A 25,373-nucleotide genomic window follows, 5' to 3' on the forward strand; every position below is an offset into this window, starting at 1 on the left:
TTTTGCATGATAGAAATACTTATCAGCAAAACCTGATAGCACAGCATGCTATATTGTATGGGCATGCTATAAAGGATATGCAAATTCTCCTGGGAATATACAGTAGAAAGTTATGCTTTTGCTGATTCTTCCCTTGCCTTTTCTTTATTGTTTAGATCGAGCAAGAAGCAGCATGGTCTCCACAGAAAGTGCCTCCTCCACATATGAAGAGCTAGCCAGAGCATATGAACACGCCAAGATGGAAGAGCAGCTGCGCCATGCAAAGTTTACCATCACAGAATGCTTCATATCAGACACCTCATCAGAGCAGCTTACGGCAGGGACTAATGAATATACAGACAGCCTGACCTCAAGCACCCCATCTGAATCAGGGATTTGCAGATTCACTGCATCTCCTCCCAAACCTCAGGACGGAGGACGCGTGACAAACATGGCTGTTCCAAAGGCACATCGGCCAGGTAGGTGTCTATGGCTACTATTTTAATTCCATCTGTTTTAATTCTAGGAATGAGGCAAACAAAAGCATGGCCAAAAAGATAAAAAAAAAAAAATCTGGCAGCAAAAATTCAGTGCTGATTTTTATAACTGTCAGTAACAACAACAACTTCTTACTGAGTTGTATGGCAGAGCAAAGCATAATGTTCAACTTTTCAGTCTGCTGAATACTAAAGGCTTTTACGTCCCTGCCTTCACAACCATGCCCATGCTGAATGCTAATCCTTAAGATTCTAACTGGTAAAAAAGTTTACGTGAGAATAAGAATTTATTCATAACCAAACTCAATAATATTTTTCCAGAACTGAGTGCTCTTTTGCCTGCCAGCCCTTTTTATGTGACTTTCACTTCTGAACTCTGAAATTTTGTTTCAAGTACATCTTTCCCCCCTTATTGGTAAGAATACCCCTAGTTTTGAGGCTTTGCTTGGTCATCATGATTGTCAAAGGGGGCTTTTGTATTCAAGATTTTGGAGGAAAAAATTGTTCTGGGTTTCATTGTTAGGTTATTTTAAATTTAAAGCATTCCTCCTGCCTCAGTAAGGAGGCAATTCTTTTTCAGTGGCCACAGGAGGATATTGCAAAGATTCGCTGGTGTTGATTTAAATCAGGGGTCTTCAAACTTGGCCCTTTTAATATTTGTGGACTTCAACTCCCTGAATTCCTCAGCCAGCCATGCTGGGTGAGGAATTCTGGGAGTTGAAGTCCACAAGTCATAAAAGGGCCAAGTTTGAAGACCCCTGATTTAAATAAATGTAATGCATTTTTAATCACTCTTGCTAGTCTGTATCCAACAAGTCAGAATTATTGGAGGTATAAGATATTTCTAACATGAGTTCTAGTTGGCAGAATTATTTTTTTCTGCAAGTTGTAATTTAATTCCTAATAGAGCAAGACTGTTTTTTTCAGTTATTATCATTATTCTTATCATTCTTATCAGGTTGGAGATCTCCTATTTGATTCTAGATTGCAGTCCATCATGTTGGGCCACTGTTGGTTGGTAGCCTGATGTTTTTCAACTTCTCAGTCTGGGATAATTTGCCCAAAATCATGCAGTCAGTTACCATGCTTAAGGGAGGACTAGAATTTGGATATTGCCTCTCCTATTCTAATAACTTAACTTAACCAATATATCTCATTATAGTTATCATTTATGGATACAGTATTTATAAAATATGCTATTCGGGCAAACAAAAACCTTTAATGCTATTGAATGAATAAAATGTGGCAATGCCACTATGTGAAAAAAAAAAAACCTGCATTCAAAAAAGTTTCCTACAGCACTGAGATTACTTTGTCTATACTTTTAGTAACTCACACCGAATCTTTGTAGAATTACATAATGTATGTAAAATATGCTTTAAATAATAAATCATAAAGCTGTGCAGTATGTTTCTCTAAAACAATAAAACATATGTTATTACATTATACAATTCCCTTATTCCCCAAATCCACAATACTAACTATCCTGTCAGGTAAAAAATATCTCATTCCTTATTTTCATTACTACACATGAAGGCGAACCAGAGAAGATAGGAGCATAATTTTCACCAGCAAACTCATATTTTTTGTGAGATTTGCTTCCATTTTTATATATTTGATAACACTGGACAAGAGGCCACTTTCCAAAATACTTATCTTTCTTTTATGGATATAGATATTTGGTATTAATCATACTAACTGATTATTTTAAAGAAGGAAATTGAAGAAAATTGGAAATATTTTCTAAGCATATTTTATATACAAAAAGCAAACAAATCCATCATTTCATTAATTTGGATTAATAATTCAAATTTTAAATCCAACAAACTCATTGAAGGCTGGCCAAGAATGCATTATCTCAAAGAGAGGACAAGATATTATACAAATTTACATAAAATTTGCATAAGTTCTTGTATGTATGCAATATTCAAAATAATGAGGATAATGATCAAAATATCATACACTTCACTAAGACTATAACTACATAACCCATGCATCTGCCTGCTGTCAATCTGTTGTCAAGCTGTAAATTTTTGATGGTTGATGGGTTTCTGCTTGTCATAAAACTGTTTATTTTTAAAAATAAGACTTTAAAGGTTTTATTAAATTCTCTAAAATGAAATTGCTTATTTTTATTCTGTGCATTTTTTATGATGAACTATTACTTCTGTCATGTTCTCTGTGAGACCATATGGCTTTTATAGCATACTTGCCATTGTGACAACATTAATAGCAAATTGTTTCCACAACTCAGAAGTTTTGTTTTTTATCTTGTACTTCCTGCGTTGTCCTTTCCTATAACAGATAGAGACAGGCAAAGCTGTCAAACAATCCAACTAACCTGAAAATGTATGAAACATTTTTCATCATCTCATAATTTTTTGCAACTGGGAAATATTGCCTGAAAATGACAGTTAAATTCAATGACTCTCCTCTCTCATCCACCCACTTGAATTCCTGAACTAAATTCAATTTACAAAAAATAAAATAATTCAAGGGAGCACTATGACACACTTGATCAGTTTAAAAAGCTAGAATTAACGTACAGATAATCCTTGATTTATGACCATTCTTTCAATGACCATTCAAAATTATGGGGCACTGAATTAAGGGACTTAGAAACGGTCCTTGAAGGTATAGATGTTCCAGTGCCCCCGTGGTCATGTGATCAAATTTTGGGTGATTGGCAACTGAAGGATACTTCAACTCCCCCAACCTCATAATTTCCCCCATCTCTGCCCTTTTGGGTGTTCTGTACTCCACCATATATCCTTGCAGTCTTCCTCTGCCAATTCTCTTCCAACATGCAGAGCACACATGATTATCTGGAGAACTGGTCTATGGGGCTTCATTGAGGGGTGGAAGCAAGCCCAGTGCTGGCAGAGCCTACCCACAGGCCCTCTGCTCATTCTCACCCCAGACTTCTTCTCACAAAACCTCATTAGCTTCCAACCGAAGGAGCAGAGCACTCATTGGAAGCATTCCAGGGAACTGGTCTGCTGGCTTCAGCACGCTGGAAACTGCTGGCTATTTGTGAGGTTTTGCAGGAGGAAGGCTGGTCCAAGAGTGAGCAGAAGTCCAGCAAATAAATTCTGTCAGTGCTAAGCTTGCTTCCACCCCTCGCTGAAGTCTACAGATGCGGTTTCCAGGAATTCTTCTAATACAAGCTGCAGAATGAGTGCTGCTCTCAGGGAATCCCCCATCCCTCCACTTCCTCCAGATTGGCTGTCACCTCAGAGAGTGCCTCCCATACAGGTTCTACCTTCACCAGGAAGCCAGCACCAGCTTTCTTGCCTTGCTTAGTCACAGAGTGCACTATGTCATCTCACTACTCCCTCCCCTACTGAGTCTGATGAAAGAAGCATGAGGTCCTCACCTAACAACGGTGCTGTACAGGCCTAATGATTGTAACTATTTTAACTACTGCAGAACGATTTCCAGAGCTTGCGGCAGGAACTTAGCAGAACAGGCTGTTGGCTTACTTTTTCAGAAGTTTTACCAGTATATAAGGAGCAAAATGGAAAAGGCCAGTGTATAGCACAATTCAATATGTGGCTAAAGGAGTGGTGTAAAGGGGAAGGGTTTGGATATATTAGTCATGATGTCTGTAGCTGGTCCAGTGAAAAAATGTACAAAAGAGATGGTTTGCATCCATCAAAGAAAGGGACTGAGTTATAAATTCACGGATTTTCTGGAAGAATATTTAAACTAAACAGCAGGGACAGTGAGTTAATTGATACAGAACATCCCTGTCCCCGGCAATCTAAAAACTATAGAGCTATCAGTCCATGTAACATAGATGTGTGTGTGGACAAGAATATCAACCTTGCTGTCAAGCAAAATCAATCTTCTAATAGCGAGCGTCACACAAAGGTGCATTAACCAAATAGGTAGTAAGACAATAGGGGAACTCAGGCACCACACAGTTTACATAGAAAGTAAACACAGGGTCAGTCATAAAGGACTCAAATGTCTATACACCAATGCACAGAGTATGAACAGCAAACAGGGTGAACTAGAAATTCAGGTTAATGAGGGCAGATATGATATTGTTGCCATTATAGAAACATGGTGGGATGAAACCCACAAATGGAACACATAGCTAGAGGGATTTAAATTATTTAAAAGAAACAGACCAAATAAAAGAGGAGGCGGAGTTGCTCCATATGTAAGAAATAACTACATCTCTACCGAAATAGAGCACAACAATGATGAAAACTGTCTTGAATACATTTGGGTCAATATAAATGGGGGGGAAAACGACATTACCATAGGTGTATACTACAGGCCACCCAACCAAACCAAACACCTACAGGCAAACAAAGTCATTACTAAAAGCCAACACGGGTTTGTCAAAAACAGATCATGCCAGACAAATCTTATTGCATTCTTTGACCAAGTGACAAAATTAGTGGATCAGAGGAATGCTGTGGATATAATTTACTTGGACTTCAGTAAGGCATTTGATAAAGTAGATCACAACCTACTACTTGATAAGATAGAAAAATGCAGGTTAGACAGCATCACCACCAGATGGATCCGTAGCTGGCTGACCAGCTGTACTCAGCGTGTGGTCCTCAATGGAACTGCATCTACATGGAGGGAAGCGTGTAGTGGGGTGCCCCAGGGCTCTGTTCTGGGCCCAGTGCTCTTCAACATCTTCATCAACGATTTGGACGAGGGGATAGATGGGAACTCATCAAATTTGCAGATGACACCAAGCTGGCAGGAATAGCCAACACTCCAGAAGACAGGCTTAAGATACAGAAGGATCTGGACAGACTTGAACACTGGGCACTATCTAACAAAATGAAATTCAATGGTGAAAAAAGCAAGGTTCTACATTTAGGCAAGAAAAACCAAATGCACAAGTACAGCATAGGTGGCACCATGCTCAATAGTAGTAACTGTGAGAGGGACCTCGAAGTCCTAGTAAACAATCACTTAAATATGAGCCAGCAGTGTGCTGCAGCTGCCAAAAAGGCCAACACAGTGCTAGGCTGCATTAACAGAGGGATAGAATCAAGATCACGTGAAGTATTAATACCACTCTTCAATGCCTTGGTAAGGCCACACTTGGAATACTGCATCCAGTTTTGGTCACCACGATATAAAAAAGATGTTGAGACTCTAGAAAGAGTACAGAGAAGAGCAACAAAAAAAAGATGTTGAGACTCTAGAAAGAGTACAGAGAAGAGCAACAAAGATGATTAGGGGACTGGAGGCCAAAGCATATAAGGAAAGGCTGCTGGAATTGGGTATGTCTAGTTTAATGAAGAGAAGGACGAGGGGGGACATGATAGCAGTGTTCCAATATCTCAGGGGCTGCCACAAAGAAGAGGGAGTCAAGCTATTTTCCAAGGCGTCTGAAGGCAGGACAAGAAGCAACGGATGGAAACTAATCAAGGAGAGAAGCAACCTAGAACTAAGGAGAAACTTCCTGACAGTTAGAACAATTAACCAGTGGAACAACCTGCCTCCAGAATTGGTGAATGCTCCAACACTGGAAGTTTTTAAGAAGAGACTGGACAGCCATTTGTCTGAAATGGTATAGGGTTTCCTGCCTGAGCAGGGGGTTGGACTAGATGAACTCCAAGATCCCTTCCAAGATTATTATTATTATCGATCATCGCACAGTCAGCCAGATGTTCAGACTGGATTTGGCATTTTGTCTACCTATCGAGTCCTTACCCAGGACCTGGGATAGGCAGATCTGGATGTTTGATGGTATTACAGATTATCGTCGCAGGATGGAAGCAGTTCCTAGTAAGGCCGCCTTTTGCAATTGACTAATAGCGATTTGTCAATGCCAATGGTGTTCAAGTGGTGCTCCAGTTGTTTTGGGATTGCACCCAAGGAGCCTATGACTATTGGTACTACCCTTGCTTGCTTTTGCCACAGTCTTTCTATTTCTATTTGTAGGTCTTTGTATTTTGTTATCTTCTCCAGTTCTTTCTCGTCTATTCTGCTGTCTCCAGGCACTGCCACGTCCACTATCCAGACTTTTTTGTCTTTCTTATCGACAATTGTTAAGTCTGGGGTGTTATGTTGCAGGTGCTTGTCTGTTTGAATTCTGAAGTCCCAGAGCAGTTTAATTTTATCATTTTTCTATGACTTTCTCTATTTTATGATCCCACCAGTTTTTGCTTACAGGCAAATGATATTTTTTGCAGATCTTCCAATGCACCATTGTTGCTACTTTGTCATGCCGCTGCTTGTAATCAGTCTGTGCAATCTTCTTGCAACAGCTTACCAAGTGGTCCACTGTTTCTTCAGCTTCTTTGCATAGGCGGCACTTACTGTCTGTTGCTGTCTTCTCAATTTTGACTTTGTATGCATTTGTCCTTAAGGCTTGGTCTTGTGCAGCCAGAATTAGTCCCTCGGTCTCTTTCTTCAATTTTCCTGCTCTTAGCCATTGCCAGGTCTTATTATTATCTGCTTTCCCAGCTATTTTTTTCATGTATTGGCCATGTAGTGCTTTGTCTTCCCATGCCTCTATTCTGTTCTTCATTTGGTCTTTCTTGTAGGCCAGTTTGGTCTCTCCAGTAGTCAGTAAGCCTTCCTGATATACTAATTTCAGTGCATCTTCATCATTGTTCTTCAGATATTCTTCCAAAGCCATTTTTTCTTCTTCAACCATCTGATGTACTTGTAGCATTCCACGCCCACCTATTTGCCTTGGTAGATAAAGTCTATCAATGTCACTGCGTGGATGAAGGGCATGATTCATTGTCATTATTTTTCTGGTCTGCCTATCCATTGCTTTTAGTTCTGCTTGAGTCCAGTCCACTATTCCAGCTGTGTACCTAATGACTGGGATTGCCCAGGTGTTGATTGCCTTTATGGTATTTCCTCCATTGAGTTTGGACTTTAAGATCTTCTTCACTCTCTTGATGTATTCACCTCTAATCTTTTTCTTGACTTCAGTGTGCTTGATGTTGTCAGCTTGAAGGATACCCAAGTATTTGTAGTACTCTTCCTCATCCAGACTCTTAATGTTATTTTCGTGGGGCATCTTGATTCCTTCAGTTTTCACTATTTTTCCTTGTTTGATAGTAAGTGTGGCACATTTGTCCAAGCCAAACTCCATTACAATATCTTGGCTATATATACGGACAGTGTTGAGCAGCGATTCTATTTCAGATGATGTTTTTCCATACAGCTTCAGGTCATCCATATAAAGGAGGTGGGATAGTCTGGCAGATGTTTTTGATGTTTGATAGCCATGTCCTGAGTTATTCAGTATTGTTGACAGAGGAAACAGTGCAATAACAAATAGTAATGGTGATAATGAATCTCCTTGAAATATTCCTCTCTTGATATTAACCTCTCCCAGCCTCTCACCATTGATCTGCAACTGTGTCTTCCATTGTGCCATCGATCTTTGCACAAATTTTCTGATGTTTCTACTGACTCCTGTTATTTCTAGGCACTTGATTATCCATCATGTGGCAGAGAGTCAAATGCCTTTTTGTAGTCAATCCATGCCACATTCAGGTTGGTCTTCCTTTCTTCTTGCAGTTTTCCAAGATCATTTTGTCTATTAGGAGTTGATCTTTTGTTCCTCTGCTATTGGGGCGGTTTCCTTTCTGCTCAGGTGGAAAGAGATTGTTTTCAACTAGATGCTGTTGCACTGCATCAGCTACCACACCAGTTAGTAATTTGAAAGTTGTTGGTAAGCAGGTAATTGGCCTGTAGTTGCCTGGTGTTGCCCCTTTTGCTGGATTTTTCATTATTAGGTAGGTTTTCCCAGTTGTTAGCCACTTTTCAATTTCTCCTCCTTGTAGTATATTGTTGAACTGCTTGGCAATGAGTGGGTGTATAACAGTTAGATGTTTCAACCAAAACCCATGCAGTTCATCTTCACCTGGTGCTGACCAATTTTTGATTTTCCTTGCTCTTTTTTCTACCATTTTTGTTGTTATTACTAGTTCTTTCATTTCAACTTCTGTTTTATTTGCATCCACCTCTTTTAACCAAGCCGCATCCTTGTTGTATTTCTTTGGGTTATCCCATATCTGCTTCCAGAACTGCACTGTTTCTTCCTTGTCAGGTACTGACTGATTCCTTGCAGTTTCTCCATTGATGGATTGGTAGAAAACGTTTCTGATTGGATTGAAATTGGAGGTTCTGCCTATAGTTTGCAATTCGAGCTTCATATCTACTGATTTTCCTGGCTATAGCTGTTATTTGTTGCTTTATTATTTCCAGTGCTTCCTTGATCTTCCTTGTTTCTAAGTGGTATTTCTTGATTAGGTATTCTTTGGTCTTCTTGTTCTTCAGCTTCTTTTCTTTCATCTGTTCTAGCTTGCTTGCATGTGATCTTAACTTGCTGATCTTATTTTCTAGTCTAACCTTCCATTTTTGTGGTGCACTGTTTGTTTGTTTTTCTTCTTTGTTGATTTTACATCCCAGGTATTCTGTTATAACTGCAGCTGTGCTGTACATTAGTTGGTTTGTTTCTTGCAGTGAATTGGTGCTTATACTTGCTATTGCAGTATTTGCATCTTTTAATGCTTGTGCTAGCTGTTTCTTTGGAACAAGCTTCAATGCAGGCAGCCTTATTCTGTTGTTTTTGTGCTGTTCTAGATGCTCAGTTATTCTTTGTTTCAATTCTTTTATTTCTTTAGTTAGAGGGTTTTGTTCTTCCTGAGGAAGAGGTGCCTGGTTTCCAAATGAGAACAGTTGTATATCTCTACTGGATTCTTTCACTGCCAACTCCCCCTGGTTTGCCTCTACATTCTGAATTACTTCTTGTAAGGCTTTGATTTCTTTGCCCTGGGTAAACCTTTGCAGTTCGTCCAATTCTGTTTCTGTAAATACTTTATTTCGTATTATAAATCGGCGTTGATCTGCTAGTCTCTGTTCTGTTATTTCTGATTCTGGATGTTGTTCTTTCCAGAACTGGTGCATTCGTTTTAGATATCCTCGTCTTGTTGGACTTGATCTGTAGTAACAGATCATTATTTCTTTGTTTTCCATCACTGTGTATCTGCGACGGGTAAACACCTTTTCTTCCAGTAGTTCTGCAGCTGCTGGCCCTGGTTGCTCAGCCAACAGTCCTGAGTCCTGTAACCCATTTTTCACCAGATATCCAGGAACTCCAATATCTAGCGCGGACCTTGTTAACCCGGGCGACGTCCGAGCCGGTATGGCATTCTGAAATTTACGTCTCACCATATTTTTTATGGGAGAGACACTCTTTGTCTGACTCCTCTGATGAGACCTGTCCATGGTTGAACCTCTGGCATAGCTCTCATCTTCCTCAGAGTACACAAGCCTCACAACCACGTCAAGGTAGTGCCTCACTGGGGGATTATTATTATTATTATTATTATTATTATTATTATTATTATTATTATTATTATTATGGATCATCGCACAGTCAGCCAGATGTTCAGACTGGATTTGGCATTTTGTCTACCTATCGAGTCCTTACCCAGGACCTGGGATAGGCAGATGTGGATGTTTGATGGTATTACAGATATCGTCGCAGGATGGAAGCAGTTCCTAGTAAGGCCACCTTTTACAATTGACTAATAGCGAATTTGTCAATGCCAATGGTGTTCAAGTGGTGCTCCAGTTGTTTTGGGATTGCACCCAAGGAGCCTATGACTATTGGTACTACCCTTGCTTGCTTTTGCCACAGTCTTTCTATTTCTATTTGTAGGTCTTTGTATTTTGTTATCTTCTCCAGTTCTTTCTCTTCTATTCTGCTATCTCCAGGCACTGCCACGTCCACTATCCAGACTTTTTTGTCTTTCTTATCGACAATTGTTAAGTCTGGGGTGTTATGTTGCAGGTGCTTGTCTGTTTGAATTCTGAAGTCCCAGAGCAGTTTAATTTTATCATTTTCTATGACTTTCTCTATTTTATGATCCCACCAGTTTTTGCTTACAGACAAATGATATTTTTTGCAGATCTTCCAATGCACCATTGTTGCTACTTTGTCATGCCGCTGCTTGTAGTCAGTCTGTGCAATCTTCTTGCAACAGCTTACCAGGTGGTCCACTGTTTCTTCAGCTTCTTTGCATAGGCGGCACTTACTGTCTGTTGCTGTCTTCTCAATTTTGACTTTATATGCATTTGTCCTTAAGGCTTGGTCTTGTGCTGCCAGAATTAGTCCCTCAGTCTCTTTCTTCAATTTTCCTGCTCTTAGCCATCGCCAGGTCTTGGTATTATTTGCTTTCCCAGCTATATTTTTAATGTATTGGCCATGTAGTGCTTTGTCTTCGCATGCCTCTATTCTTTTCTTCATTTGGTCTTTCTTGTAGGCCAGTTTGGTCTCTCCAGTAGTCAGTAAGCCTTCCTGAAATACTAATTTCAGTGCATCTTCATCATTGTTCTTCAGATATTCTTCCAAAGCCATTTTTTTCTTCTTCAACCATCTGATGTACTTGTAGCATTCCACGCCCACCTATTTGCCTTGGTAGATAAAGTCTGTCAATTCACTGCGTGGATGAAGGGCATGATTCATTGTCATCATTATTATTATTATTATTATTATTATTATTATTATTATTATTATTACCATCGGGCAACTGGAACTGCCAATGAATTCAGGTGATGTTTTGCCTAACGATCACATCACTTTACAACAAAAATTCTAATCCCATTTGTGGTCGTAAGTTGAGGCCTACCTGTATTATGCAAAATCTTTTTTTCTCAATGCAGAAAGAGGCAAAGAGAAACTAGTTTGGTAATGCTTAAGTTGTAGCCCTAAATAATTCTAATACTATACTACTGACACAATGCTTATTAAGTATCAATTATTTCTATAAATTGCATGAAAAATATGAATTTCTGTATAGTACTTTAGCAATATTGTACAGTGTTAGATGGCAGTCTGTTTCTTACCATATTGAAAAGAGAAAAACACTAGTAGTTCAGAATAAAAGTGAATCAATCCATCTAGCTAATGGGCAGAGTCCAGCAGTGTCTTGAAAACTGAAAATTCTAAGTAAACCCATCAGTAGTATCTCTCTTTCAAGTGGACTTTGAAAAGTAGAGGAAGCGAACTCCAGTTTGTCTTTGTTATTTTCCATTTCATTTCAAGAAGACTACAGCCCAGTCCAATTTCTGCCAGGTAAGAAATGCATCCCAATCTGAGAAAAGATTGGAAAATCAATGTATAGGATATATTTGGTTAATTTATATAGATGAAATTAATTGATATTGGTCTGAATTGTTTGTTTCTTTGTGTCTTTAGTTGTGTTTTGTTCTATCTGTTCTATGTCTATGAGTGCCTGGAAGATAACTGTAACTCTATAGGACCTGTGGTCTTTTCCTTTTTTCTTTCTGCTATTGTCTTCAATCTCAGTTATCTTCTTAATCTTAAACTACATAACAAACAACCTTCTTGTGAAATTCCTGATCTCATTGTAATTTACCTTATCAAATATTCCAGTGAGGAAAAAAGTTTCCACTTTCTTCCTCCAGGGTAGAATACATGGAAAAAATGGTACCCGAGTAAAAGCAAAATTAGCAATTAGAAGGAGTTTCTTCAAATGTTGTGGGAAGTTGCAGCAAGGATATTGTGAGGGAAGGCTTATAAACCCCATTTGAAGGAACCAAAGAAGCCAACCCATCACACTCTCTATGAGTTGTATAAACATTATACCATCATACCCTTGCTAAGGCAATCCATAAAAGTAAAAAAAAAGTTTTGTATTATAGTATACTATGTGTGATAGTACAGTGTCTGCTTTCTGAACAAGTAGCACACAGTTTCTGACAAAGTGATTAAAATAGTGTTTCAGTACTGAAGGTAATATAATTTGAAAAATTTATTTAGAACACATACAATTTTCTTTCGAAGGTTGGTTTAATACACATACAGCCAGAATCAAATGAATTCTCTATGACCAAATGAATTGGTCATGTGGCTGATAGTGTTGAGATTTTTAGTTTAGTAATAACTGATCTTCTGAATTGATGTTGAACCCTGGTTCTTTAAAAAGATTCTGAATGGAATGGGCATAAAATTTGGTAGTGTTTCTTGTAACCAGGATTAGACTATGTCTTAAGAAAAGCAGTAGTAACAGTTAATATCTGCATTCACCTGCCTAACAGAGACAGAAGTAAAATAATTAAAAATAACTCCTGCAAATTAAGGCATGGCTGTACAAAACCTATCTGGTGACTCCATGATTAATGGTTTCAAATAAGTATTGAGATGTAGTGAACTCCATTCTATCAGAGAAGAACCACAGCTAGACTTTTCTCTAAAAGGTTGATCTGGATCTGGCCAGCTTAAATTATTTTAGGTTGTTGAGAATCTCAAAGTTCTTCATTCAGCACCTTCTTATCCTGTGCTTGAAATGTTTTCTCTGGGAATAAATTGATTCCAGGCACAGTGCCAGGCTTGAAAAGAGAGACTGATTTTAAAATAATAGTGAAGATCAGATGAATCCAGGTGAATTGCAGAATTAAACGAGAGTAAACAACTGTAGAAGATAGCTAAAGTTGGCTAAAACAGAAGTACAGGGCAATTATATTAAAGCAGATAAAGACTTCAGAAGCTTATATTTCATTGCCTTGACATTTCTTTAACACAACAGGAAAGCTAAAATAAATTAGGGCCAGGAAAAATATTTCAGATATTCCACAGCAGATATGAATGTTGTGCTTTGAACAGAAGTGGTGGTACTTCATGATTGAATCATCTCATGCTTCAAGACTAAATATGTCAGTTTCAAGGTTTAGTCTTCTAATTGTTTACTCGTAAAATAGAACTTCTTAATAAAATATGAAGTACATGAATTCTTAAGTGGTTTCCCCCCCCCCCCCCCCCGAAACTAATCAGTGGACCCACCTTTCTCAATTTAATTAGCCTCAAAGACTTCTAAAGCAATACAAATGTCATTTGTTTTTAGTTCTTGCCATGCTGTTTTGCCTCCACCAAACAAAAATAGAGCTCAAATAGAACTCCCAAACCAGGCACTCTAAATTAGAATGTAAGACAAATTATACACATTCAGAAACTAATGTCTCTGTTTTCCTAGCAATAGAGCATTTTTATGATTTTATGGTATACTCATGACAGTGCTTTATATAAGTTAAATAATAATCAGAATTAACATTAACAGAATTTTTAGTTGCATTCATAAAATAATGATTTGTGTTTGCATTTATAAAATAATGCTTTGTGCTCTCTGAGCTTGTCTGTTTTCTTGTAGATGTTTTATTAGCCAATTAAATAATATCATCAGTGTTAGAAGGGAGTGGGGTTTGATCTCTGTTTACATACAAGTTGCTTGCTTTGTCAGTGTTGGTGGAAGTGGTCTTGGTGGTTCCTTGTTTAAGATATTGTTTACTATTATCTTGTTTGTGTTGGTAGTTCTTTCATTGGGGTATTGTTTAACTTATTGATTGCTGATCTAGTGTTAATCTTGATATCAATCTCTCTTGACTGCTGGTGAGGAGGTGCTTTTTGCTTCCTTTTTGGCTTTTTGATTGTCTCTCTTGACTGGTATATCCGTATGTGCCTGTTGATAGCTAGTTTATCTGAATACCAGGCTTCCAGGAATTTGCTAGCATTTTGAACTTGGCTTAGTCAGGATGCTCACAGTTTCCAAGTTGAAACTATGGTTAAGGCTGTCTATGTGTTGTAACATTACCGAGTTTTCATCGTATCTTCTAACTGCTAGCTGATGTTCATGGATGCACTCTGCTAGTCTTCTGCCTGTTTGTCCTTACAGTCCTTATACTGTATGTTGTAGGTGATTCTTTTGATTTACTTGGGGTGCCTTGGAGGGCTTTTGTTGCTTTGGTGATGCCATGTAGATGTAATAGTCTATTGGTGATTTCTGAGATGTTTTTAATTTCTGACAGTGTTACCCTTTTCACAGCTTGCATTGATTGTGCTGTATAGCGTTGAGTGGTCAGGCACTTTTTGATAAAGTTGCATGGGTATTCAGTTTGTTGGAAGACATTGTATGGATGATCTGTTTCCTTTTTTGATGTTCAGGGTTGCTGCAGTGTAATTGTGCTCTAAGTGTTCTTACACAATTTCTCTTGTGGGGGGCGTTATGTTGTTACTTTGGTGGTCAAGCACTTGGTTGGTGTGGGTAATTTTATGATAGACTTGTGTTTCTAATTTGCCATCATCACTGCCTCTGCTAATGAGGCTATCCAAGAAATGTAGCATGTTATTGTTTTCTTCTTTGTGAATTTTATTCCTTTGAATATTATTCACTGTTGATGGTTCTGTGTATTTTCTCTAGTTGATCCTTTTTTATTATGACAAGGATGCCATCTATCTACTGGATCTATATTTTGGGTTGTATGCATAGGAGCGCTATAGATTTTAAATGTTGCGTTACTGTCTCTGCTATGAGTCCTACTCTTTCTGAAATACTGGAGGGAAGTGGTATTACCTCCATTTGTGTGGCATTTGGTATTTCTAAGTATTTTAATTATTCTTATAGGATCTACCTACTAAAAAATCTGGCAATAAAAGTTCAGTCTGTTTACCTTATGAAATCTCCACAATCTAGGATTATTAGGAAAATCCAGTAAAGGATTTACAGTTGGTAGTACATGTCTTACTTTGAGGAATTATAATATGTGTTCAGTATTTCTTTTCTGATACTTTTAAAGCACATTTTGCAAAAGAAAATATATTTGTTGCAAATTAATATTAATATCACTACATTAAATGCAAGCAACTGTATATTCATTAATGATTGATCCAAAGTATTGTGTAATTAATATGTCACATGATTGCTGTGAAATAGAGAAATGGTACATTAGGGTGTATATGTGTATGTATGTGTATATTCTGTGTGTGTTTGTGTGTTTGTGTGTGTAGTTCATTACCATTGAATTGGACTGGTGAGATCTGCATTCTACTTCTCATTCATCAATAAAGCAAATAGAATAGGAATAGAATATAGAATAGAATAACAGAGTTGCAAAAGACCTTGGAAGTCATCTATTCCAAGCCTTTGCTCAAGTAGGAGAATCTATACTATTTTAGACAAGTGGCTGTTCAGTCTCTTCTTGAAAGCCTCCATTGATGGGGCACCCACAACCTCTGATGGCAAGCCATTCCACATTTCTTAGACTATTTTACAGGCTGTGAGGCTGTAATAGGTTTATGGTATATACTGTACTGTAAACTCCTTGGAGCAACAGTAACAAATACAGTAAATACATATGTAGTTAATTAGGTGTCATCCAATCAGATTTTCTAAAATATAGCCCCACCCAATTAACGTTTCCCATCTCATCTATCTGAATGCTATCCATCCATTGTCATCAATTAAGACCTCAACACTATTTCTCATGTTAAAACAAAATGTGGCGTGTCCAAAGATGATGGTCAGCCAGTTAGGCCGACAAATGTGAAGACAGTGCAACTTTGAGCTGATGGCTTTAGACTTGCACAATTTATGTTATGTTATTCCCCTTTCTTTGTAAGCCTGACATGAAGCAATTTTTATAACAGTGTTTTCCAGACAAGCAACTTTAAGGAGGCCTTTAGTGTAACATTTCTTCTGCCCTCCATATGCCTTCTTATGCTTTCGATACATAGTCCAGGTTTCATAGGCATATAGAAGAGTAGTGAGTATTTTGGCTCTCTAGATCACGGGTGTCAAACTTGATTGTGTCACGTGACGTATCATGACGTATTGCGATGTTTTTTGCCTTTGCGGAACCGGGGTGGGCGTGTTCTGTGCGTGATTCATTCGGACCACAGGCTGCCAGTTTGTCACCCCTGCTCTAGATCTTCAAATTTGATGCTGGATTAATTCCTCAATATTCTCACACAGTGGAGTGCATTCTATGAAAAGGAGAACTTGCCTTTGCTCTTCTGCAATTAACTTCTGTTTCAATGGTCGTTACTCAGGAGAAGATGCTGCCAAGGTTATTGAACTGGTCCACTGCCTATAATTCCTACTATTTGATTGTGATTTTCAGTTTTGGGTACATGCATGAGGAGCTGGTGTGTGTCGCCAGTCTTTTTAATACTGATGATGAATCCAAAGTTGTCACAAACCATAAAAAAATTGTCCATACTGACTTGCATTTCTGGCTCTGAGCCAGCATTCAGGATGCAGTCGTCAGCAAGCAAGAAGTCTCTCAAAACAGTTTCCTTCTCTTTGATAATAGCTTGTAGTCTTCTCAGGTTGAAGAGCTTCCCATCCAGTTTGCACTTGAAGCTGATTCCAGCATCACTGTCCCAATCAGTCAGCATGGTAGTAAACATCATGCTGAACAGTGTGGGTGCAAGCATACAGACCTGTTTTATACCATTGATTATTTGAAATGCCTTATAAGTTTCTCAAACTTTTATTGAAATAAGAAACAGAAAAAGAACAAGTGAAAAAATTTATGATGAAATGAGCTAAAAACTTTGGTTATAATATACAAATGGAGCAGTGGGAGTATTTGTGTTTGAAAGGATTGGAATTTACGCTATGGTATAGCCTTAAAGAGAATTTTTATAAAATGATGTATTGTTGATACATTTCACCAAAAAAATGGCTAGTATATATAAAGGTTTTTCAAACCTATGCTGCAAATGTAACCAACTAGAAGCCAGAAACTTTTGGACTCAATTATATACAATAATACAAAAGATTTTTAAAGACACATGTACAATTGAAATAGAGACTTTTCTTTTGGGATTGATGAAAAAATTTATGAAACTTTGTTTTTATATATGATGACTGCAATAAGACTGTTATATGCACAAAGATAGAAAGATTTGACCTTACCCAGAATGGAGGAATGGATAGTGAAAATGATGGAACTTGCTGAGATGGCCAAGTTATATATCTTTGATTAGAGAAAGTACGTTATTTTTAGTTTATTGCTAACTGGAAACCCCCTAAGGATTTTTGAATGAAACAGAAAAAATGATGTTATAATATATAGTTTTATTCTAATCCCCATATATAATATATAGGGATTAGAATAAAAATAATAGATTATAGAGAAAAATGTAAGTAATGGTGTAATCATAGAGTAAGGTTATTTTATTATACTTATAACTGTATAAAAGAAAGTCAGAAGTCACTTCTTTATAATTTTCTTTTCTTTTTTTAATTTCTGCATCTTTGTCTTTGCTCTTTTCTTTTTTCTTCTTTTTTCATTCCAAGTATTGGTTCTTGTTAGTTTTTATTCTGTATTAAAAATTATAATAAAATTTTATAAAAATAAAAAGGAAATGCCTTAGAGGATACTACCCTGTCCAGCACTCTGTCATTGTACCACCACGGAAGTGATGTACCATCTGAATGAATTTGACAGGGCAGTTAAACTTTGACATGATCCTTCACAGGCATTGTGGGCTAACAATATTGGTGACTTTTGTGATTGCAACAGAAGTTGTACAGAGTTTGCAGTTCTGCTCCTGACACCTCTCCTGAAGCTGGAGCATGACAAAAACCAAGCCAAAAGTCCCATGACCTCTGTGGAAGCCACACTGTAATTCTGTCAGAAAGCCCAGCTCCAGATGAGTGATAGATGATTTAGTAGAACTCTTGTAAGATTCTTTGGTAGCTGTTGTATACTTGTCAATTGCCTTCCTCTTATGGAGTGTATGATGGATGCATCTTTAAGTTCCCAAAAAATGAATCCTTGCTTTCAGAAAGACTGGAGTAACTTGGTGAGTTTACAGAATCACTGACCTTGTACATTTCTGCAGGTATGATGTTTGTTCCTGGGGCTTTGCCATTGGATAGCTAGCTGACAGATTCCATGCCTTCAACTACTGCTGGTGGGCCATCCATGGCACTGTTGATGTTGACCTAGGGAATACTTTATATCACCTTGTGAATAGATAACAGACAGTTGAAGACAGCTACATAGTGTTCAGCTCATCTCTGCAAGGTCTGAGTCTTCTCTGAAATCAGAGTTGTACCATCAATAGGAATGAGGAATTCTCAAGAGATAGATTAATAAGAGCTTCATAGAACCATTTCAAGTCATTTTTATCAGCGTATTCCTGTATTTTATCTGCCTTGACACTCAGCTAGACATCTTGCATTTCATGCAGTTTATTCAGGAATACTCTATGTGTATTGATAAAGGCATTTTTCTTGGCAGCTGATACATTGTTCTGATGGACACAATGAAGGTAATGTTTTTCAATAAGTAAAGCCTGTATCTCCTCATCATTCTCATTGAAACTAGTCATGTTGCTTGTGAGTAGAGGGCTCCAGCATCTTCAAAGCAGATTCCCAATTATCCTCAGCACTATAAGCAAGATATAGGTCAGCAAGTTAATTTCTAAGTCTTCAACCAGTGCTGAAGCTCTGCTAACATTCTTCAGCTTGACCACATTCATTCTTTTCATGGCCTTGCTTCCTTTGTGGTCATCTCTTGGATGTGATATAGAGCTTCATTTTTAAGACAATGAGCCTATGATCTGTCCCATAATCAGCACCACACATCACCTTAGTCACTCTGACATCCTCCCCATTTTTTTTCTCCTGATAATTACAGAGTCAGTAAGCTGCCAATGCTTAGAGCAGTGGTCTAGTCAGAAGATCTAGTTATGGGTAGGCAGGTGGAAAGTTGAATTGGTGATAATAAAACTAGTCTCTTCTACACTGTGTTTCTGATATGTCAACATCTTTTTATAATTGTAAGCTGCCCAGAATCATTTGGTTGAGCTGGATGGCTATAGGAATTGAATAAATAAATAATCTTAAAATCAATCCTAATTGCCTATACAATAATAAATCCTGCAGTATTGTCCAATTCATTTTCTTCTTAGAGATCATTCAGAGAGCATAATCTTTCTTTCTCTCCCAAGGACTTGTATTTCAATCCCATTATTTTTCAGTTCTTGATGCTTTGTGGCAAATAGCAATTAGATATGACTTATGCATTGTACTCTATAAGTTTTCCACTACAGTTCTTTGCCTGAGGAAATGTTTGTTATACAATGCTTTGTTTTACAGAAGCAACAAATCAGTTACCATAAATGAAATCCCTTGGATATTTAGAATCAGAAAACCATAAAACTATTATCTAACATTAAAGCTACAATGAAACAATGTAAACATGAACTAATATCAGTACCCACTGCATTTAAAAATAAAACTGAACAGAAATTGCTTCTAGCCTTACAGAAATACTTTTGCATTTTTGTGTGTAAAGAATAAAATTTTACCTTTAGCTTATTTGATTTAATACCTGCATACTCATCTCTTTAAATGTATTGATTTGCTGGTGAACCAATAAATTTAGGTTGTGTCTTGCAGTGAATTTCCCTTAGTAAAATCAGCAGCTGCTGTTCAAGAAACCCTTAAACTCTTTCCTTCCCCCTTCCTATAAGCATAGAATTGTCACTTGGAATCACAGGAAATAATGGGAAGATTAGTAAATAGTGATGTTCCATTTTATATGAGCAAATGTCCTTATTAGATGGCTTTATGTACAATAGCAGATTGTATGGAGGATGTGCAAAGCTTTCTGAACATATTTTATGTTTGACTAAATATTGGCTGGGCATTTTGTTTGAACAACATATTCAAATTCAACTCAAATTTATTTTTTGGCAAGGTGGCGAGATTTCAAGAATTATAACTAGAATTTATCTTCTTCCCCTTTGTCATGTGTGTCCCCTTTGTCGTGTGTGTACACACACACATATATATTATATTGTTCTGTATAAGTCTTGGGCCATAATAAAGTTTAATTTTCAGGAATTCTAATCCACGCTTCACTTCCCAAAGAAACTATGTTGCTGTGCAGTGCCTTTGATTACTTCAGGAATATTACTTTTCCATAGATTCTGGGTACTTACAATTATCTGCTCTAGGTATACACTAAAATTCCTTTTGGAACTATTCTAGAATGCTTATATTAACTACTTTGAAGGCCTAAGTTGAAGAATTTAATTGGAAAACACTGTGGAACTAATTCCAATAGAAGCACATTGTCAGCCCTATACTGTAAACCAGACCAAAGAACTAATGTCACATACGTTTAAAACTACTTTTGATGGAACAATTATAATAATAGAGTTTTGTAAGTCTAAATGTGGTTCTATTGTCCCTCATTTTATCTTTATGTGAATTAGGGAGGGCTTGTCCGAGATGTTTTCTCAATTTTTGGGCGGGGGGGGGGGAATTGACCCAAGCCCAGTTTGTCTGATCATTGCTTTCATAGCAGTGCTCCCTCCTATCCTTCAGAACCATTCTCTATGCCTCAACAAACATCAATTTGTATTCTGTTCACCAAACGTGTGAATTATGTTGGTTCACTCTGAATGTCTAAGTTCTGGTGGTATAGGAAATACAGTTCATAAATAAATAGATCTGAATAATTGCGTGTTAAGTTTTACCTATTTTCAGTCTATCATCTAATGTTGCATGGGAAGATGAAAAGGTCTGATGCCATTTTAAAATAGTTATCTTCATTAATATATATACTTCCACCAACACAACTACCCATACCTGTCTATAGAGTAGTTCCCTTATAAAAATTTTCTTCTATTCAGTTGTCACATTTTAAGACCACATATAGTATCGCTCTCACTTTATTCCATTTATTTTCAAGGCTTGGTTGTTCCAGAGACCTTTTTTTAAATAAGTTCAGTGCTTTTCTCAAGAACAGTTTGATCACACCAAGGGCTCCTACAACCATCAAGCTGATTAACATTGCCAAAAGCACCCGCACCCACTCACTAAAGGGATTGAATCTCATCACAAATACCTCCCTCCTACATTCTATACAGCTGTTGAAGGAGATGGATGCCATTATTAGTTCCTTCCCTATTTGCATTCTATCTGCAGCTTTTGCCACTCAAAATCTCCATCCAGTACTCCATTGTTTCCTAATTATTCTGAATTATATTTTCTCCATTGTTGTAGGATTTGTCATCTATATTTATTTCTCCAAAATCTTACTCTTTTATTGCCTTAGGCTATTCCTAAGGTATGTAAAACTTACTGAAAACCCTATTTCATTAAAAAAATCTTCCTTAAGACATTTGATAATGATAAACTTTTCAATTTTCACCAGCATCTAAAAAAAAATTGAAACCATACTGGAAGGATTAACTCATATAGCAATACTGATAATATATATGATCTCTCTTTCTTTGCTTTATTTCTCTTCCCTTTTGTGTGTGGGGGCACTTGGTTCATTCTCATCTACTCAGCATTACTTGAGAACATTCAAAAGTTGTCTCAAGATTCCAACAAAAAAAAAATAGATGTCTCTATATATACTTACAATTCTCCTGTATGTTCTTCACTACAGAGTTTAAAAATGCAGTGGACTTTTAATCAGTTTTTTTATTTGTTTGAAGCAGTTTTGGAATTGATTCAGTTGGCCACTCTTGCTTCATATAATGGAAGGCAGGCAGGAAGAAAGGAATTTGTGTTATTTAGTTTAAAAACAGCAGTGTGAAACCTTCAGCTATTTCTAAGTTCTATATTAAATTGTCCTTAATACATGATTTGTTTAAACATATTGAGATTTGTAACACCTGTCCAGAACTGCTGCAGAATAATTGAGCTCATCTCAATTATATAAGAATAATTCTTATCTCCTCTCAGTGAAAGCTGAATTAATGATGCTGCTAATTATTTAATAGTATTAAAATGAAAACAAATGGAAGTTCTTGATATAATTACTTAGGATTCTCAAGTATAGAGTATATGTTTTCCTTGCTTGCTGCATTAGACTCCTTTGGAAATATCCCTAACTCTGGAAATGGAGGTGGACGCTTCATGCTTCACATCACAAAGGGAAGATGATCATAATGGTTTCCTAGCATATATAGGAAGTTCAGTAGCTTTCCATCTTTTCAGTCCTTGGACTTGCCTGTAGCCAAATAAACATTAGGAGAGTTTCTTCTTATTTCTTCAACCATATATTATTTGGATAACAATGGTAATTGGTAAGTTTCAATTCAGCGAGTATAAACAGTGTAGGTGTGAGTTCATTAACTGAAAGAAATTAAATAGATTTTTTTTCCTGCTTCTGAGGCATTTCCTTTTTATCACTGTGCAGTATTTAATATAATTTTAAAAGTATTGGATGATATTTTCCAGTTATTCTCTTGCTTTGTTCAGATAATGTTTTAAACTATTTAAAGGGCAGTCTTGGTAGTGGTGGAAAATCTATATTTTTACTTTCTTTGCCCCAAACTCATCATGGAATCCCAGCAGACTTGATTGTTATCTCATGTTTCCCAGGACTATTGATAAAAATAGAAAAACCTAAACAGTTCAATTCAGAATAAAGGAACTATAGAACTTAGTCTCCTTGTGCTAGTTTTCCTGCTTCCCAAACAAACTTTCTCTGATGGATTGTGTCTGGGAAGAGGGAGGTGGTGTGATGGACTGTAATGAGGCAGCAGTTTCCCCAAGAAGGAGGGAGCAGATTCCAAGGAGGGAGGCGAGACAAGGCAACATAGCTTGGAGGTTAATCAGAGACAGAGCAAGAACTTTAGGATCACCAACTCCCTAGAATCTCCATTAGCACAAAAGTAGTTTAGATTTAGTCCCGCAAGTTTCTGTCTATATGGCACAAGCAAATAAAGAACAGAACTTTGGTTGTATTGTTCTGTCATTCTTTGGCTGGGCCTGACAAGTTACCAGACTCAGAGTAAGAATATGCATTTATCAGGGAGAAAATGTATAGGCTTGAAGAGCTTGCATTTGGACTTCAGCCTGGTCTTCTGAATTCTTTTGTCCATCTATTGAATTAACTGAAGCATGTGATCTTCTTTTAATAAGGTACAGTTTGTGACTTTAAAAAGCTTTTAGAGGATATGTACCTGGAAACAATTGTTTCCATAGAAACAATAAGTGATGCATCCGGTTCATAAGGTCAGTTACAGATTTTTACCGCTGCAGCTAGCCTTTGGAGTCTGCTACTTTTCATTATACAGTTTCAGACTTGCTAAGTATATAGCTCTAGGGCAACATAAAACTCCTTAATGATTGGAAGTGTGAATAGCTACCTGCCTGAAGGAAAGCACCATAAGTAAGCTGGATGATATACTATGGAAACAATAAGTGTAATTCTACAAAACTCTCCAAAATTATAAACCAAAATTCCTCATAGCTGTCCCAGTGACAAAGCAAGTAGAATTTTTACTTTATCATATTACTTTGGATAAGGGGGAAAATGTCATTCACCCTGGGTAACCAAGGGAATTTATTATAACTTTTAGCTGAAGGGGTAAAACCATATGGTATGGCAGTGTTTCCCAAACTTGACAATTTTAAGGCATGTGGACTTCAACTCCCAGAATTCCACAGCCAGCGTTGCTGGCTGTGGAATTCTGGGAGTTGAAGTCCTCATGCCTTAAAATTGTCAAGTTTGGGAAACACTGTGATATGGGATGACTTCCTGCTTCAAGCACTTGCAAGATGATTCGTTTTGGATAATATAGTGTGGCAGCTATAAAGCAGAGGACTGGTGAGGGTTATGATAACCTACAAGGAAAACTGCGGGAGAAAGTGTAACTGAGCAAAGGTTCAAGTATGGAGAAAAGCCTGCCGGTAGGACCTCCACAGTTATCTGAAAAATCAGGCGAGTTCTTTTCGTATTTATTATTTTAATAACTAAAACATTCTCCTTTAAATAAGAAATGTTATATTTTTAGACCTAATTGATTAATTAGCAAAATTAATGCAATATCCATTGCTAACACTAATCAGATCTGATCACTGGTAAGCTAAGGGACTTAAGTTATTATAACTTTTTTTTTTATATCTATACCTTTCAACGAAGTTGAATGCTGCTAAATCCTGCAGCTGTACAAGTTATAAATTGAACCAATTAGAAAGTACCATATGAGGGGGAAATGGTCATATGCTTGGGATAGAATACAGTATATGATTTTCTGCCTAAAAACATTGGTTTGAATAAGGAATACTGCAAACGTGATGTATATTCACCCTAATTCTAGTTAGATTGAACATACATTCTTTAGGGTATTGTATAATTCTTTTTGCTGGTAATTGAGTTAGTACTGATTAGCAGCAAAAATGATACAATCGTGTATTTCAGTTATATCATCTTATGTTTTATTGAGATGTAAATGGGGATCTTTATTTTCTCAACATTGATCAAATATGTAAACATTAACTAGACACAATGAGGACAACTACAGAGACAGCAATTCTGCAGCCCTACATAATACTTCAGTAGTATTTTGAAAGGGCCAGCATTTTTAATTACATGCAAGAGGTCCTTCTAATTGCTTTTGACTATGCAATTCTGAAAATAATGAATTGTGAAAAATGAGCAAATTCAGACAAATGAGGCAATATTTCCTCAGATTGCAGCTGGAAAAAAAAAGGTTGATAATGACTGCATTTCCTGTAATTCACAAGCTACATTTGCTTATTGAGTGTGTATGCCTTAGCCTGCTCAGAGAAGTTCAGATGTAACTGCAAAAGGTTTTATGTATTGGCTTTTAGGTAACAAATTGTAATATAATATAGTGAACTTAATAGAAGCCTAAAATGAGCAGTAATTGAAATGGTGAATTGAAATATCATAGTTGAAATACAATGCAGGATGGAGGAAATATAACACTCTGTCCGTCTGCCAAGAACATTGATGGTTTGTTTTTTAAATGGTACAGTATTTTAATCAAGTTCTCACAGTTACAGTGGCTGAGCTGAACCTATAAAATGTGTGTGGTATCCGAAAGAGATTCTGGCAACAGTAATATAGTGGGAGCATCAATTATTCTTTCAGTGACAATTGGGGAATGAATTGACAATGAACTCTTAATACAAAGCATGCAAAATATCAGCATGATATATTTACCATATAGAAGGTTTAACCAACATTTATGCCAGGAATTTAATGTTTCTTTTTTGGTTTCCCAGTTAGCTCTAGTAAATGAGCTTCCTTTTAATATTTTTTATTTTTAAAGAATTTCCATTCAGTTTCTCAGGTAGGGTA

The 25,373-nt window shown here is 37.0% G+C and overlaps 1 protein-coding gene across 1 annotated transcript in view; it reads left to right on the forward strand.

The window, feature by feature from the left end:
• The window catches only part of DSCAM (DS cell adhesion molecule), a 351,016-nt gene that overhangs the window by 311,387 nt on the left and 14,256 nt on the right, over positions 1-25,373 (forward strand). Inside the window, exon 32 of the mRNA XM_039369292.1 lies at positions 156-458. Within this exon, the coding sequence (XP_039225226.1) occupies positions 156-458 (303 nt within the window). The remainder of the gene's footprint in view (positions 1-155; positions 459-25,373) is intronic.

Source organism: Crotalus tigris, unplaced genomic scaffold (assembly GCF_016545835.1).
Source record: "Crotalus tigris isolate CLP2741 ecotype Arizona unplaced genomic scaffold, ASM1654583v1 scf7180000017601.7605149639:7615979, whole genome shotgun sequence".
Taxonomy (NCBI): Eukaryota; Metazoa; Chordata; class Lepidosauria; order Squamata; family Viperidae; genus Crotalus; species Crotalus tigris.